Source organism: Parasteatoda tepidariorum, chromosome 11 (assembly GCF_982258835.1).
Source record: "Parasteatoda tepidariorum strain Cologne lab strain chromosome 11, Ptep-v5.0, whole genome shotgun sequence".
Lineage (NCBI taxonomy): Eukaryota > Metazoa > Arthropoda > Arachnida > Araneae > Theridiidae > Parasteatoda > Parasteatoda tepidariorum.
Window position 1 is genome coordinate 2568098 of NC_141765.1, and position 18141 is coordinate 2586238.

The following is an 18141-nucleotide window of genomic DNA, read 5'->3' on the forward strand; positions in this document are numbered from 1 at the left end:
AATATTAAATTAATATAGACCACACAACTCCATTGTCTAGTATTTAGATTGTTGAAAATGTTTTTGGACTTTGCCAAATATTTTAGCAATATCTTCACTATAAATCAATTTTAAGTCACCTCACAGAAACAAAAAATAATTTTGTCAAGTGTATTTCAATTTGCATTTTTGTATTTAGACAGAACCAGAGTAACACAATTCAAGTCAAAGTTAATTTTTTTTACTTAGAAGTGCTAATATTATCTGCAGTGGTTAAGGGTTTTTATGTCTTTTACTCTTTATTATTTTTGTCATAACATACATATAGAGTCAAACCATGATATCGCAAACTTCAATAACCTAAATTTTTGTGATGTTACAAAAAATTTGAATTCCTTACATGTTTGCTATGTTATTGATAGACAAAACTCTTCTTACTGGATACATTTTTGGTGACCCTCGATTCTGTGAAATATTTTTGATCACAAAACTTTTTATTCCTAATTTCTGAAAAATTAAAATATGTTTTTTGAATTCCAATTGTTTTTTCAAGAACTTCAGCAAAACGTAAAATAAAACGAAAAAGCGAAGATAGAAATGTTACTTGGAATAAATGTTAAAGCAAATACAAATTTTACTACTTCTAAAATTTGAATTGGTTTATTTTTGTAACTTAATTGTTAGAATATTTGTTTTTTAAAATTGCAAAATTTCTAGTTTTTTCTTTGCAGCTAATAACATTGAAGTTTGTATTTGAATGAAAAACAAATGTTGTTTGACCTAATCTATAACAGTATAATTTAAAATTCAAACAGCGTGGCTACAGATCAGAGGAATTAGATCAAGAAAATGAATCATTTATGTTGAGCAAATGTTTTTTCTAAAAAAATTATCTCTCGTAACAATTTCTTTAGTTTAACTCTACTGGCACTTATAAATATTTTGTAATGCTTTTTCATGTTTCAGAATGAGGCATAATTAATGAAAATAAAAAGAAGATTTGTGCCACCAGGTGCAAAAATCAAGAAAATTTGATAAAATCAATTTGGAAAATCAGGGAAAAAAAATTTCTGAATATTTGTGGTCATTCTGCTATCGTGAGAAAATATCAAAAGTATTTTATTTCAAATTAAAGAAAAGTTTTATGATAATGTAATTTTTGGTGTACTATGTTTTTAATTTTGTTCATTTTTGTAGAGAAATGCACTATCCACCTGAAACTGCAAGTATTATGCTCATAGCAAGAATGATTGCAACTGTTAAACAAGTAAGACAAGTACTTGTTTTAAAAACATAGTTATTATCAGCGCAATGTGATATGTGTGGTGAATAATAAACATTATATTTTTGTTACAAGAATTTATCTGTATTAAAAATATCTATTTAGAAATGTCCTTATCATATAGTGGTGAGTGTGTTTATATATATGCAGTAGAAGATCTATATAAGGCAATTCTATAGGCCGAGTTCTCCATAAACCACACTAGTTTTTTGGGTGTAAACAATAATTTTTGCAGTTGAGAAATTTTTATAACTAAGCAAGAATTATAAACTTATTACATTATTTGCGAAGAGGTTATAATTTCAAAGGCTAAGCAAATCAAAATTGATCAATTTGTTTGTTGTATTCTAATGCTGCAAAAAGTTAAAAAATTTTTCTGTAAATAATAAATACTTGAGTGCATATGTTGTGTTTTTAAGTATTTGTTTCTAAAAAATTTTTATAAAGCATTTTAAGATTAATCTGTTCCAATTAAATATTGCCATATTTAGTATGTAAGTTTAAAGATAAGTGAGATAATAGGTAAAACACAAAATTCCACTTGAAGCTCCACGTTTCAAGGTTTGCATTATTCTACTATATATATATATATATATATATATATATATATATATATATATATATATATATATATATATATATATATATATATATATATATATATATATATATATTTATATATATATATGGGCAGATCTCTAGAACCTTTAACTTTTGATAAAAAAAAAATAATAGGCACACTCTTTTTACACCTCCAGAATTGTTTGAAAATGTATAAAATGTCAGAAAATAATTGTGAACATCGAAAATTTTGATGCCTTTATAAGTATAAACAAAAAAAATTAAAATTTTTGAATTTTCCATATTTACCCTTTATTTTTCATCAAAAATATCATAAATGAATTGAAAAATTTTAATGTTAAGTTAAATTGTTATAAAATGTATAAAAAGGCTTACTTTAATTATTTTCAGTCAAAAAATATCTTCAGTTAGTAAAACATAGGGAAAAAAGTAATTTCTGATATGTTAAATTCAATTAATTAATCCTGAGGTTACGGTTTGACAGGGTTACGGTCTTTACAACCTAGGGAATAGATCGAAAATTTTACTCAGATGCAACGCAATGCAATGCACACAACACAGATAATAAATTAGGCAATGACAAACGTGTGATCAAAATTTTGATTGATTTTGACATTTACTTTTTAGATCTGCGTCTAGTTATGGTCTTGACATCATTACTGTTACCTCACCGAATGACAGTTTGTGATAAATTCAATTAATTTATAATTACTGCAAATATAAATATTTATCTATAATAATGATACAAGTTTGTTCTACTTTAATTTAAATAAGCTTTTGGAATATCACTAACATAAAACTCGCAGAATTGGATTGTATACCTTTTTTTTTCAATTTTCGCTGGTTACGGTTTGACGTGCCAAAATTTGGAGACAAACTTTAAGTGTTTGCAAACGTCAATATTCACAAAAAATATCATTCAAGAAAATATGATAGTATAGCTGAGCTACTAAATTATGTTTTTAGTGATTTTCAGTTTTAACAGAATACATATTGAAAAATAAAAATAAAAAGTATGTTAAACACTCTAAGCGACACTCATGAAAAGTTGTCATTGAAGTAAGAAATGAAAGCCAAAAGCAAGTTACTCGCGATCAAAACTGTACATATCTTAAAGTTAGTAATGCATAGTTATTCCTGTAATTTTATTCGAATTAATTTTCTCTTATTATGTTATATATTTATAAGAAAAGTTTGAAGACATATAGGTTAATGATTCCTGAGATTCGCCCATATATATATGGGTCATTCTCACAAAAACAGTCATTTTCATGTCCCCAGTATATTTTATGTTTGTTTTACAACTTATGACCAAAAAAAATTCAGGGAAAGTGTCTTTCAGAATACAGGCTAACTAAAGAATAAGAATAAAATTATCAATTTTTATTTTTTATTTATTTTAGGTAATTAAAATATACCAATATGTCATTCCCTCACTTGTCCCCACTGTTGATTTAAATGAAGAAGAAAATTGTTTCTAAAATAAAAAAATAAATTTACAAATTTGTGTTTTTTATTTCAGAATAGTGAAATATAGAATTCAGAAAATAAATTTTAAATTCAATTTCTGATAAAAATATTACCACAGCACTATTTTAAACTTTGTCTCTAGCGTTTCGCATCATTCCCTCACAACAATGTTTTAATCGTCTGCAATCTTCTTAGAATTAAAATATTTTAATAAAAACTTTAGCAGTTAATAACTGGCATCATAGAACAAAATTGCAGTATGTTTCCATCTTCAACTTAAAGAAACTTTGCTGTGGAATAAATTTGAATGAATCAAACCAGGTAAAAAATTTTACATTTGTCATTCCCTCATGTCGTTTTTTAAAATAAAATAGAATACAACTTCATCGAGAAAGTTGATAATTATATTTTGCTTTCTTGTATGAATATAACTGTATGTGATTGATTTCAGAAAGCAATTAGGCCTAACTGGAATTTTTAAATTTTATTAAATTTTTCATTCTATCACTAATGTATAAAGTGAGGGAATGATGCTAAAGTGAGGGAATGATTCAGGATGAGTATATTGTTAATTTTTTTTGTTTGCTCTTGGTTTTTCATTTTTCAATAAAAATAGAATTAAAAATTACGGAATATATTGTATTAAGTCTAATTTAACTTTATTTAAAATATAATATTACCTGAAGTCATATTCCTAAAAATATTTTTGAATGAAAAAATTAATTAACCTGATTAATTTCTATTCAAATTATATGTTATAGCTTACAATACAATATTTCTTACAATACATTATTACTTACAATAAAATATTTCTTTCAATACATTATTACTTACAATACATTATTACTTACAATATTAATTTTATAATTTGATGAACTTTATTTAAATGCCAAATTTAAATTTATTTGTGAATTCTGCATAGTATGAAACAAGACAGCAGTTATAATATAATTATGATCTTGAATTAATTAGTTTAGGCATTTTAATAAATAAGAATGCCTGTTTTAAGAAAAATCTAAGAAATATTAGAATCTATTTTCCAGATAGCTTAACTATGGGAAAGACTAAAGAAGAAGCTCGTTTAAAGAAAAAAAAATATGATCGAAAAAGAAGAGAACGAATGAAGTCAAATCCAGATTCCTCTTTAATTTTAAAACAGAAAGAACGAATTAAATACCTGAAAAAAAGGGGAAAAGGACAAGTGAAATCTGCCTCCCAAATGACTAGTCCTAATTTAAGGGTGAAAAGGAAACAATGGAAGAAAAACTCCTGTAACTACAGATTGAGAAAACAAGCTCTAACAGAATCCAGTATAAATGTGAATGTGCCTTCATTGAATAACAATGTTCCGGGACCTTCCAGTGAACAAAACACATTAAGAATTTCTGAGCATAATAATCTAAGTTCAAGAAAAGTTAGATTTATAAAGTTACGTGCAAGAAATAGAGCAAATTTGAAAAAACAGATAAATAAACTTGAACATGAAGTATCTGTTGAAAAAACTCGAGCTGAACGTTACAAAAAGCAATTATATAGAATTAAGAATCAAGACCAAAACAGAATGACACCAAGAAGTCGCGTAAATAAACATCTGGGCAAGGAAAGAGTATCACCAGCAGTAGGTTTTTAGTGAAGCACTATGTTTGCAAGTAGGAACTAATTTTAAAACTTTAGCAAAGACTCACAGAGAAAAAAAGTTATTTCATAAACTTTTAAGTGGAGAAATTCTGAAAAAGTACAGAGCATTGTGCTTTTCAAAGCGATTTCTGAAATATAGAAAACATAAAGAATCGGTAAAATCAAAATTTAATAAAAATTACATATCTTATGAAACCTCAGAAAGCTTTGTTGCTTTTTTTTAATCTGATGATGTATCCAGATTGTGTTCAGGTAAAAAGGAATGCATCACAAGAAAAAAGATAAAGAAGCAAAAGAGAGTGCTTCTTGATATACTAAGAAATCTACATAAAAAATATTTAAGTGAAAACCCAAATCGTCGAATCAGTTATCCTACTTTTTGTCGAATGCGTCCATTTTGGGTAAAGCAACCAACAATTAACGATAGAGATACATGTAAATGTATAGTACATGCTAATATGGAAATGATTATCTCAAAACTTTATGAGATTAATATTACTGAATATAAATCATCAGCGTGTTTAATAAAAGCAATAACTTGTGATTCCAGCTGTGAAAATTGTTTGTTCAGAAAATGTCCTAATTGTAATGATAAAATGCCATTTTATAAAGAGTTTAATGATAAGGTAGTAATCAAGTACAAAAAGTGGGTATTAGAAAAAAATAGATGTATTGTTAAAAATCAAGAAAAGATTTCTAATAAACCAATTAAGATAGAATATAAAGTTAGTACATCCAATTTAATTAATGAGCTAGAGGGCAACTTACCGAAATATATGGTCCATATTACAAATATAGTTCATCAGTATAAAACTATGAATGAACTGAAAAAACAATTATCAACAGATTCAATACTAGTACACATTGATTTTAGCGAAAATTATAGTTGCAAATATAGTGAAGAGATTCAGTCAGTGCATTTTGGAAGTGGTAGGCAACAGGTAATTAATTATACATACAGGAGTTAATTACAAAAAAGAAGGCAATAAAGTAGTTTCCAACTCTTTTGCTACAATAAGTCCCTCACTTCGACATGATGCAACAGCAATATGGGCTCATCTCAAACCAATTTTTAAGTGGATTTTGAGTACAAGTGAAGTAAAACATGTTCATATGCTAAGTGATGGGCCATCAGCCCAATATAGAAACAGAAAAATGTTTCATCTGATATCCCAACACTTAAAACAGCTTACTCCTGGTATTCTAAACTTTACTTGGAACTATAATGAATCCGGACATGGAAAAGGAGCTCCCGACGGAATTGGAGCTGTTATGAAAAGAACAGCAGATCGGAGAGTGACAGAAGGAAAAGATGTGCATAATTACGAAACACTTGTTTCTGTATTAAAAGAAAATTGCTCAGTAACTTTATTTGAAGTTACAAATGAAGACAAAAGAAAATGTGATGAATTAATTGAGGGAGAAATATAACCATTCACTGGCACTATGAAAGTTCATCAAGTTGCATACAGTTCAAGGAATAACATATTGAATTTTCGCTCTCTTTCGTGTTTTGCATGTGATGCATCAATTTTGTGAGAACATTATAATTTGGGAACTTACAAAATAGGCAGGGTTCAAACAGAGATCAGAAGAAGAAATCCAAGGAGTCCAAAATTTAAAAACTTTTCGTAAAAGATAACCAGGCAGTTTTTTTTTTAAATCAAAAAGCTGTAACTATACAGATCTTTCAAAAATGTATATTTTGCATAAGATATTTTTTTCTAGCCCTTTTGAAATAAATTTTGACTTCGTCAAGCTTCATTAAGAAAAATAAGTTATCACTTTCACACATAAATATGTTTTCCAGCTTCAAATATTTTAATAAATCTTGTTAAAGTACATAGTACAGATGTTAAAGATTAACATAAAAACCTACCAATCTTATATTTTTAAATTTGAATACATAAAATCTAAGGCATTTTATGCAAAGAGAAAAAAACAGTAAATCATTAATTAAATTTGCTTGTAACATGTAAAATTAAAATTATTTGCTGTTATTTTTTTCTTCTAACTCTTGCAATTCAATTTTTTTTCTTTGAAAGTTTTTCTTAAACTATTAGATTTTGACTGCTGAGTCATATCATTTCATTCCCCTGCTTGGACAGCAAATTCATCAGCTGACTTAGTACGTTCATCTATGCAACACAATAACCGAAGGAGTTTCTAAGGACTAATTCGGAAATTTAAGTAGTTCCAAGTACTCCTTGGAGACCTTTTATTAAAGACCAAAATGGGAGATCGGGTGCTAGTTGAGTATGAAAAAATTTTATACCCTGGAGAAGTAAAGATCTTACATTCAAAAAATTTAACAATTGATGTAATGGTTCCCACAAATGGAGGAAAATACAAATGGCCCTATCTAAAAGACATACATAAATACACAAAAACAGACATCAAAAGAAGAATTCTACCACCCATTCCATGTGACAATCGTGTCAGCCAATTTTATTTTTTAAACCTGTAAAAACTATTAAATGTATAAAACTAAATTATAATAAATATTAGATATACTTAGTATATTATCATATTCAAACTTGAGGTAGAAGTAGAGAAAACTTAGAAAAAAACATGTATTAAAATAAAATATCATTCCCACACTATTAGTGTCATTCCCTCACTTTTTAAATTGTGAAATTAATTTATTTATTTAAATATTAAGTGTAATTTAAGGGATATATATTTTCTTTATAATGCCATTACATATTTCTATTCATATAAAAAGTTTCAGAGTTTTTTATTCACTTTACTTTTTTGGGATTTTATGAACTGAAAAATGAGTTTTTGTGAGAATGACCCATATATATAACACAGACCAAAACTAAAAACCAAAAATACTGCATACCATCCTTTTACATAGATTTTTGATCTAATGGACCATTAATAATCACTTTGGTCCGAGTCAAATTTTAGGCCAATGGACCACTGTTGATTTTGAACTCTCTCTCTATATATATATCCTTCCTATTTTATCCAAAAAGGAACATGCTTTCTGCCCACCTTTGAAACCGTGTATACATAAGCATATATTTGGACAAAATCTGAATAATTTTTTTTTCTTTCAACAGTAAATCATCAATCATGGTCATGGTTGTCATCATAGTCATTAATCATTGTTGATATCATTAATAATAAAGAATAGCCAGTGATTGGTTCGCAATTCCTCTCACAATTAACAGACATCTTGATATGAGTACTTCTTGTACTTTTTAATTTGTTATAAATTCAAAAATAATATTCTAACCATTCTCAAGAAGAAAAAAAAATTTCCAGATATATTTTAAAAAACTGAAAAATTTTTAGTGGTTGAGCTTGTTTAATTGGGAAGGAGGGAACCTAAATGTTCAATTAAAGCTACTGTTATAGAAATATTAATAAAGTGGACAGATTAATCTATCTAACCGTATGCAAAAGATTGTTCTTATATGTACGTATATCTAATTTACATAATTTATTTTATGAAGTATTTATATTTCTAGGCAAAAGATAAAGCTGGGGCTGCACATTTATTTTCTCAGTTCTGTCATAAAACTCGTAATGGTGATATTGCTCATAAGCTTCTTGGACGTCATTTTCAGGTATGTTCTAAAGAATAAGCATTTAATGCTGAATTCTAGAAAACCAATCTGTTTTGTTTTTTTTAATCATTTTGGTGTATTTGCCTGGATTATTTAATTGGTCTGCCCTTAAAAACGTGAAGAAATATATTTCTATGAAAGTACTTTAGCAAAGTGTTTATAATTTATTTTTTTTAAATAGCGAAAATTTTTATTAATTTATTTATGCATCATTTTTATTTTATTTTATAGCTCTAAGTTATAAAAATATGTCTTATTTATTTTAATATTTTTGAGCAATTGTAATTTCTTTTAAATATATTTAAAAAACAAATTATGAGAAACTTTCCACATGTGTGATTGATATAAGATTGATTGATTTCCCTAAGGCAGTTTCTTTTTATTGTACTTTTATAAGTTATTCATTTTTGTCTAATTTACTTAAAACTTTAATAGCAGTTTTAATATAATTTCTGTTAAGTGTTGAATTTTTTGAAAATATTTTTAATAAAATGACCAATTATTGAATGAAAATATTTTAACTAACAAGGTTTATTTCTTAGTTTTTTTAATATAATTTGTATACAATGGACATTGAATTAGTACAAACCCTTAAATATATCAGTAGTGGGATAGAGATTTTGTTTTATGACAAGCATTGTACAGCCTTGTGGATTTTCCACTATGAATATCTCAGTAGCTATGTCATTTTGAACCTAACCTCTGAATATTAAAATCTCTTATGCTCGTAAAAAATATCTTTAATCTTATATAGACTTTCATTTAATGTTAGATATTTAAATGTCCCTTCGGCTATCTTGAGGGTGGAGGAACCCAATTGGATGAAAATAAAGCTTATTGAGCCAACAAACAAAAAACACCCCTTTTTGAGAAAGAGCAATGGATAATTTTATTCCTGTATTTTTCAGTTCAGTAGAAATGTGAATCAGCTTTTTCTAAAAAATACTATTAAATTTTCCTAAATAGTGTACTGTTGATTTGTGCAAAATTAAAAAAGAGTTTTTGCAATTTTATGGAGGTTTTGATTTTTTATGAAATTTGCTGTATTAATTAATAAATTTATTGAATAATTGTTTGAAATACTTTTTAGCTACGAAATAACAATAAGCATAGTTTTAGAACTCAATATAAAGTGTATGCAGAATATTTCATTGTGACCAATTTAATATATATTTTTGAAATCCTTGTTAAAAATTAGGTAGAAAGAGTATACACATTACAGCTTTCAAATTAAGGAAGAAACAAAATGCTGACAAAAATTAATGATTTAGTAAAGGCTGCATTAAACTTGTTCGCTTGTTAGAGTAAACTGAAAAAGTTAAAAATCTATTATTTAAATTACATGTAAGTTTCATAAGGACAAACAAAAAATTATTACTCTTTTTGAAAACAAAGTATCTTGATCCACATCTTATCCAAATCTTTCTATTTCAAATTTTATTACCAGAAATTCTTCAGTTTACAAGTACGAAACATTGCCGTAAACAATTTAATAATAGCAAGTAAGTTAATCTTAACATAAAATGCCTGAAAGGAAATCTCTGTTCAGGTTTCTGGAATGTTAATTTTTATAAAATATTTCATGCAGTGAGGGAGCTGAAAATTGTCATTCACAGATGCAAATATTTTAAATGCTCTATCCACCCAAAATAGCTTAACAAAATAAAAATTATGAGGTTATGTTTTGGCTTAGCAGTTGTTGAGTAACGTTAAACCCACTATTTTTTAAAAAGTATTTTCTTTTTACCCAGGATCTTCTTAAATCATGTCTCACAATAAACAAGTTCAACTGTCAATATTGAAAAATGTTACTACAGTAGGGAACCGATTATCCGGAACGATCGGGACCATATCCATTCCGGATAACTGATTTTTCCAGTTTTCTGAATCGCTACAAAAAGCCGTTTTTTTTATTGTTAAACCCATCTAAAAAAATATTTGGTAATAATCTTAAAAATAAGAAAAAACGAGGAAGTAATACACTAATGATTATTTCCAAAATGACTGTAAAGTAAACATCTTTCAAAAAAGAAAGAAAAATCCTAAAATTTTATGAGGAAAAAAAACGGCGGGAAAATTTATCGAAGTTCGTTCCGCTTTTTTGGTTTTCCGGTTTTCTGAATTCTGGATAACGGGTTCTGTACTGTACTTATAAATCAAGGTTATCCATCTTATCTGCACCCAGGCAATAAACGTTTTCTTCTTGGTCTAGGCATTAAAATTTTTATTTGACTTGACACTGAGCAAAAAACTTTTCATCATTGTTTATATTGTCATCCATTAAAATTCTGCCAGATACATGATGAATCTTGAATTTGACTCATAACATTTTATGTGTAACTCTATAAATATTTGTAATTTTTTTTTAATTGATTTCTATGTCATTTCTGTTCATTGAGCTGTATTTCATCACTGACACAAGCAACAAAGCAACCCAAAGCCTGTATAGGTTGTTATTTACTCTTTCTTTCGAGATTAAATTGGGGAAAATTACTTTCAACTTTCTTGGTGGAATTTGTCTTTATATGTAGTGCTTTATGTGCATTCGTCAAAATGTGTAGTGTAAATTTATATAAATAGCATTATTACCTAGATTTGGTCCTGAACAGAAATTGCCTCATGGATTTATCTAAAATAATGTTTTAATAATATTATTACTATTTTCTATGATTTATTTTAAACTGGTAAATATTTATTTTTTATTAAATTTTTATCTCATAACATGAAATAATAACTCACTGATAGCAACTTCATTTCTTTCTTGAAATGTACCTATCTTTTTTTTTTTGTACAGAATCAGATTGAACATTTGAGACAACTTATGATTAAAGGATTGCAAGATGAAGATTTACTACAGGTCGAATTTTTTAATTAAAACTCATTGGCACAAAAATATATATTTATTTACTCTTACATATTTTACCTTTGATAATGTTTAGAAAGTTACTACAAATCCACTACAATTGAACAAAAATAAAGAGTAGCCACAATCCATAAAATATAGTTCCAATAGCTTAAGCTGGCTAGCTGTCAAATTTCCGACCTCTTATTATTATCACTTAGATAATTTCATTTTTAGTGAATTTTGCCATGTCTTGAGAACTTTTTAGCAAGTCGAAAAATATTTCCAGGCAGTTATGGAATTTGTTTAACCAAATATTAATTTCATTTAAAAATAATTTTTAATAATTATTTATTACATTTCAATTATTTATTTAATAATAGTCAAAAAATATTAATTGTGAGGTACAAGGTTTTTGCATCATTTTAAAAGCAATTTTATATGACAAAATACAAAATTTGAGAAAAATCAATTGTTTAGTTTCTGAGTTATCCCATTTTAAAAAGTGGTATATGTTAAATTTAAATTGTTTGAGAGCTATTCAACTGATTTTTTTTTCAAATTTTGTTTTTCGGCATTTTAAAATATTAAAATTTTTGTACCCTGTAACTAAAGATTTTTTTGACTGTTACATAAGACAGTAATAAATAATATGAAAAACTTTTTTTACGGAATTATTTTTGGAATCTTATAAAAATTCTCAAGATATGGAGAAATACACAAAAAGTAAAATTAATATTAAGGGTCCAGACTTTTGAATGCTCATCTACATAACTTTTAGAGACCATTTTTTCTAGATTGTGGCTGCCTTTCACATTTTGAAGGTCAAAAATCTAAATCTTTCAGTAAAAAAAGGTGTAATCAAAGAAAGTCTGCTTTTGTCTGATTTCATAACTATCATCAACTCTAATTTGTTATCATTTTTGAAATTTGGCCCTAACTCTTCATTCATTAAATCAAAAGATATTTTGGATGTTCACTTTTTTTTTATACACTGTACATACTCTACCCACTAAAAATTGCACATTATTTAAAGACTTGGTAAGAAATTTTATTAACTGATTGAAAATAGTTTTTAAAATAAAGATTTTGTGATTTATATTTGTGGCAGTTTGTCTTGTTTTTTTAAACCTTTTCATTATGAATAAATCTGATTTTAAATGTCTGAAATTTTATTTAAAATTTGATGTCAATTCTTTCGTATTTAATATATATTTTCAGTGGTTTACCATTGATGGCTTTAGATCATTAATTGCTTTAGTTGGTACCAATGGACAAGGTATAGGGACTAGGTATGCTTTTTATGTTTTGATTATTCCTCTGTGTTTTAAAATGTTTAGATTTAAAACTAGCACCCACTGATAAAGTTTATGTTTAATTTAACTTAACTATATTTTGTTGAAGTTACGTTTTGTCAATTTTAATTATAATTAATTCAATGCATTCAATAAAAAACTTGATTAAAATTTCTTTCATTATGTTTATTATATTAAATGTTTAGGCTGTTAAAATAAACACAAAATTTATTTTTAACTTTATTTTTTTTTTAATTTAAAGTTTTATATTCTTTTGTTAATTTAGAAAAAAAACTTCAACTCTATGAATGTCGTTAGCGATAAAAATTTATTTGTAACTAAATTTAGTTGCACGCTGTTACTGGCTTCTAAATGCTTTCTCTAAGTTCTTGCTGCGTAATTTGTCATCTGGGGTTTATAAGCAGTTTGTTGGTTGTATGAATGGCAAATGATTTATCACCACATGGCCTCCAAGACCCCTAAACCTTATGCTATATGATTTGTGTTTTTTGTTATGCCAAATGCATAATGCACTGTTTATGAACCACTATCAAAATTAGGATAAATGTAATTGAATTTTCAGACTTTAAAATTTTAATTTAACAAATACCCAATGTATATTATGAAATAGGATTAATTACAAAATGAACTACAATTTGTTAAACGTCATATTAAACTCATTAGTTCAAATAAAATTTAAAAAAGAAGCAAATATGCATACTCTTTTAGTTATTTATTATAAATAATTTCTTAAAATATCAATGAAGTACATATATCTATTCGAAAACTGATACTGAACCTGTACTTGTTTCAGCATTTTAAAATTTATTTCATCATTTTTAATAAACTGTTTGTTGCAAAATCCCTCTGTAGTTAAATGTATGGTGAACTCACATAGAGGTTTAGGTTTGCTTTCTGACAGTCTTTAGGTTCACTCGCTATTTGACTAATTCAGTGAAATTTTAACACTAAATATAATGGTTTAGAAAATATTTTAAAAAAGTTCTGTGTCTGGTCCACTTATGAATGGTTTAGAATTGTATTCATTAGCCCCCTAGACAAATGTAACTTATTTTAGTGTTAACATGCAAGATAGACAGGTGGTCAGGTAACAAAAATTTAATCTCTTTTACCGTATAGAATTAATTTGGTTCTTAATAATAGAGGTCAACTTAGACAGGTGGTTAAGTTACAAAGATAGTGAGCTTGTCAGGTTATACTGTATCTCTAAACTTAATTTAACAATTCAAAAAAGTTTTGCCTTCATTTTTAAAACTCGATTAATCAAAAATATTTTTTTTTGCAAAAATTTATTTATCGTGTTACTTGTTATTGTGTTTTTTTTAATTATTATTTTAAATTAAAATACGGTGATATCCACTTAATATAGTATCAACTGAATTAATTATATAGTATCAACTGAATTAATATAGTATCAGCTGAATTTCTATACAATATTTATGAAAATAAAAATAACATGAATATTATGAAAATAGATAATTAAAATTCTATTTTAATTTTCATTAAGTATTAGGATAGTTTTAAATAGTTTTATTCAAAGTGTGTACTAAGGAAAATATCATTGGTACTTTAAGAAGGCAAAACATTTTATTTTGTAATTTATAGAGAATATGTAATTCAATCTCTCTTGATGTTGCATCTGGAAAAAGATGCCCAGTTTCTTTCCTCTAGCTACACCTCTGAATAATGATTCAGTATTTAGTACTGTATTCTCTAAAGTTGTATATTTACAATTTTATTCTTTATTTTAGTGCATTTGGTGTATGGGTGAAGAATTGTGATGCTTTAGATTTAGCTCAAGATGAAAAAGAAAAATTAAATTCATTTATCCATGATCTTTATAAGAAAATAGAAAATGGTATTTTACAATTATTATTTTTTATAATTTCACTATCATTATTTATATAAATGGTTTGTTTAAAATATTTTTTTATGAATTGGGGCTTTCACATATTTAACTCATTGTGTCTTATATCTGAATTATTAAATATCTAAAAAAATGACTTGATCTAAACTGATGCAAGCCAACCATAAGTTTTAGTAGTTTTGCTTAATTTTTTTATAACTAATTTCAAATACTTTTTTCAAATTTCAGAATTTTACTTTTTGAAACATTTATATTGTATTATATTGTTGATTTTCCTTTGAAACACTTTACAAAGTAGCAAAAATATCCCTTTAATATAATTATGGGAGTTCAAAGTTCTTTTCCAATTATTTAGAAATTGTAAACAATTATGGCACTTTGTTAATTTTATGTGCTTTTAGTATAAATTTTTTAAAAGCATAAATTCTGATCTTCATTCAAAAAAGTATCTGAAAACTGAAGTTTTGCTTAAATATAACAAATGAAATAATAAAACTTCTTTTTATAAAAATTATTTAATTGAGATGTATTTCATACCTCTAAGTTAATTTTATTGAAAAAAATTGTTTTTTTAAATCTTACATAAAAGAAAATACTAATTGTTAATAATATTTTTTTCATTATTTCAATTTTTTTTTATATTTCAGAATAGTCACAAATCACAGCATCACAATGTTTCTTATGATAGACATGCAGGTATTTTTTATTTTTTGGCTGATGCAAACCAAAAAACCAGAAATATTAGCTATCTGGATGGTTCTTGGAATCAGCTAGCAGTAATTACCGAATGTTTTAGATAATTGTTTCTCTGCTGTATTACAACATAAGCTAATGTTCTATAAACACATTTTACTTGTGAAAATTTAGTTAATGCTTAAGTTTTTTCTTGTCATGTTTATTAAAAGATATTGAATTACATCATTCCTTTTAATTCTATCAAATTTTAAGTTAGTATGAAAGTAATAATCATTAAAAAATAATATTAAAAGGGGAACATGATGCATTTATAAGTTTTTTGAAACTAATTATAAATAAAAATAGAGGTTGATTAAAAATAATTGTTTGTTGATTTATTCGCATATTATAAAATTTTGCTATAATTCAGCAGTTTAGTTTAGACAGTTTGCTTTGAAATTGTAAATAAATACTTAAAAGTTTTAATTTTTGACTTTCAGAAAGCAAGTATGTTGTAAAATAATTTATATTGTATATCCTGATGTGTAAGTTTACTTTTCAAACCACTGAAACTTAACGAAAATTTGAGGGTCAGCTTATACAACAATAATAAGGTCAGAGTTTTGTTGATCATGAAATACTGATGCATTGTGAACATCGAGATAGATATAAATAACTCTATATCAATTTGCACATTTCAAAAACTATTTTTACTGTGCTATATACAACTAATTTTGCATTGTCTCTTGCCATATTTTCTTTACATATAAAGGTTTTTTTAGAAGCAATACTTTAAATTACATTCAGAAAGAAAAAAAAAAGTTAAGATAATTTTTCAAGAGTGTGTCAAAAAATACTACACTATGAAAAATTTTAAAACGTACCTTAAAGCTATAGATTTAAAAATTCCTGAACATCATCTCTGTTAGATTCAATAATGTTAGCAGTATCATCATACAGATCTTATTCTCAAATATATTCAGCATCATCCTCATCTACTGGGTCCCACAAAAAATTGCCTTCAGCTTCATCTACTAGTGAATTTAAGATTCCACCCTTTTTAAAAGATTTTGCAATAAGATTTGAATCCACATTTTTGCCACCCTTTATGTATCATTTGACGCATGGTGTTTATTGGAGCAGTGCGAATATTTCCTCTTTTTTTTAAGTATTTTTCTCTTGATTAACTGGCAACCTTAAAGCATTTAATAATGCATCTAAATTTGACTTGGTGCCTTATGGCGTCTTTATTTGAAGGCAAACGCATCATATCCAGTGAGAACAATGTGACATAAGAAAATTTTATTGACTTAATAATTTTTTTACTTTTATAATTTCATATTTTTTTAGCAGTAAACATACACACCCAACATACAAAAAAATAGGAAGCCAACTTATAGGATATACAGTAATTTCTTCTTTTTTTTTTATGTCAGTAGAGTTTAATAATGTTATAAAAAATATTGTTTTCAGCTGAATTAATCTAAGCAGAAATATACTGGAAAAGAACACATAACAATTCTTCTATTTCTTGTGAAGTTTTAATTTCAATGACAGTATTCAAGGATATTTTATATTATTTTTTTTAATTTATAAATATTTATTGCAATGTGCATGTGTCAAAAGTTCTACTATATTTAGCAAAGTGTAAATTAATTCTTACTTTTGCATTGCTTTATGATTGATAATAGTTTTATATGCATGCTCTTATATGTGTTTAGTTTATTATTTTATGTTTCTATTACAATTTTACTAACACTTATTGAATGTGTTAGTAAAATGCACTTTGTCTTTTTATTGCACATATTGCTTTACTTATTATTTTTATATTCATTCTTATAAGTTTTTTTTCTGTTATTTCAGTTTCATTCTTTGTAAGATAGTAGTTTTTTATGATTAAGTCTTAAGAAAATTTCGAAAAACAGGTAAGCATGTATAAGCATATGCATGAATGTTTCACTTATGTTGATCAGTACAGAGATCCTTAACAGCACAAGATTGTTTATTTGTTATCTCACAGATGCTGTTAAACAGCGCTCAGACTATAAAACTTGAAAAAAATATTGGCAAGCTTTGAATTTGTGAATTTTAAATATAATGTTAAAGAAAATAATAATCGTTAGTTTTACTTTGATTTTAGAACCCAGTTAGTCATAGTTTCCTCTCTTATTTCAGGAAATATAATAAAGAAATTATGACTAATTTAGCTAAAATAAGCCTTGTAATAAATAGAAAAACAACTCCTGTTATATACAAGCCTTACGCTTATGTAGTTAACCAAATTTTTCAGATAGTTTTACTTCAACCGTAAGTTTATTTCCAACCAATCATTTCATAAAAGTAGGCATTGTTTTTTTTATTCTTTTCATATTCAACTATGTATTTGAATTCCAGTTTAGGAACCATACCCAATTCAATGATGAGGCAAAGATTCAATCTGTTTTGTTATATATTTTAAGGATTTTTATAAATTTGTGTGTTGCTTTGTTGATCTTTGCATCAGGAAACATGGCATTTATCATTTTGGAATATTTTGAAATGTACTATTTCTGCATTTTCATATTTCTTATAAAATGAAATTCAGATAATAGTTAGATTATATTTTTATTAATATTTATTATTGTTTAAAATTAAAATGGAACTGTAAAATCCCTCAAAAAATTTGTTATTCAAACTAGGGCTCATTTATGTGGGTTGAAAAGGAATATGCATCTTTATGCTTTTCCAAATTTGTTTATTATATGTTTTTTTAATTAATAATACTAAAATTGACCTTTCATTTATTTTTAATTATAGCAGTTTTCATTAAATTAAGTGTAATAAGAAATCATCTTAACCTTCATAAATTGTTATAAAAATAGATTATGCAATTTTACTTACTGTTTGGTTAAAAAGACCCTAAGTACCTTAAT

At 26.0% G+C, this 18141-nt stretch overlaps 1 protein-coding gene across 3 annotated transcripts in view; it reads left to right on the top strand.

Annotated features, from left to right (window-relative positions):
- LOC107452560 (protein-lysine N-trimethyltransferase SMYD5) overlaps positions 1-18141 on the top strand; it is a 125495-nt gene that overhangs the window by 52788 nt on the left and 54566 nt on the right. For all 3 annotated transcript variants that reach the window (XM_043050579.3, XM_087154795.1, XM_016069052.5), the window contains exons 4-8: positions 1177-1246; positions 8431-8529; positions 11324-11386; positions 12593-12663; positions 14439-14545. In XM_043050579.3, the coding sequence (XP_042906513.2) occupies positions 1177-1246; positions 8431-8529; positions 11324-11386; positions 12593-12663; positions 14439-14545 (410 nt within the window). The remainder of the gene's footprint in view (positions 1-1176; positions 1247-8430; positions 8530-11323; positions 11387-12592; positions 12664-14438; positions 14546-18141) is intronic.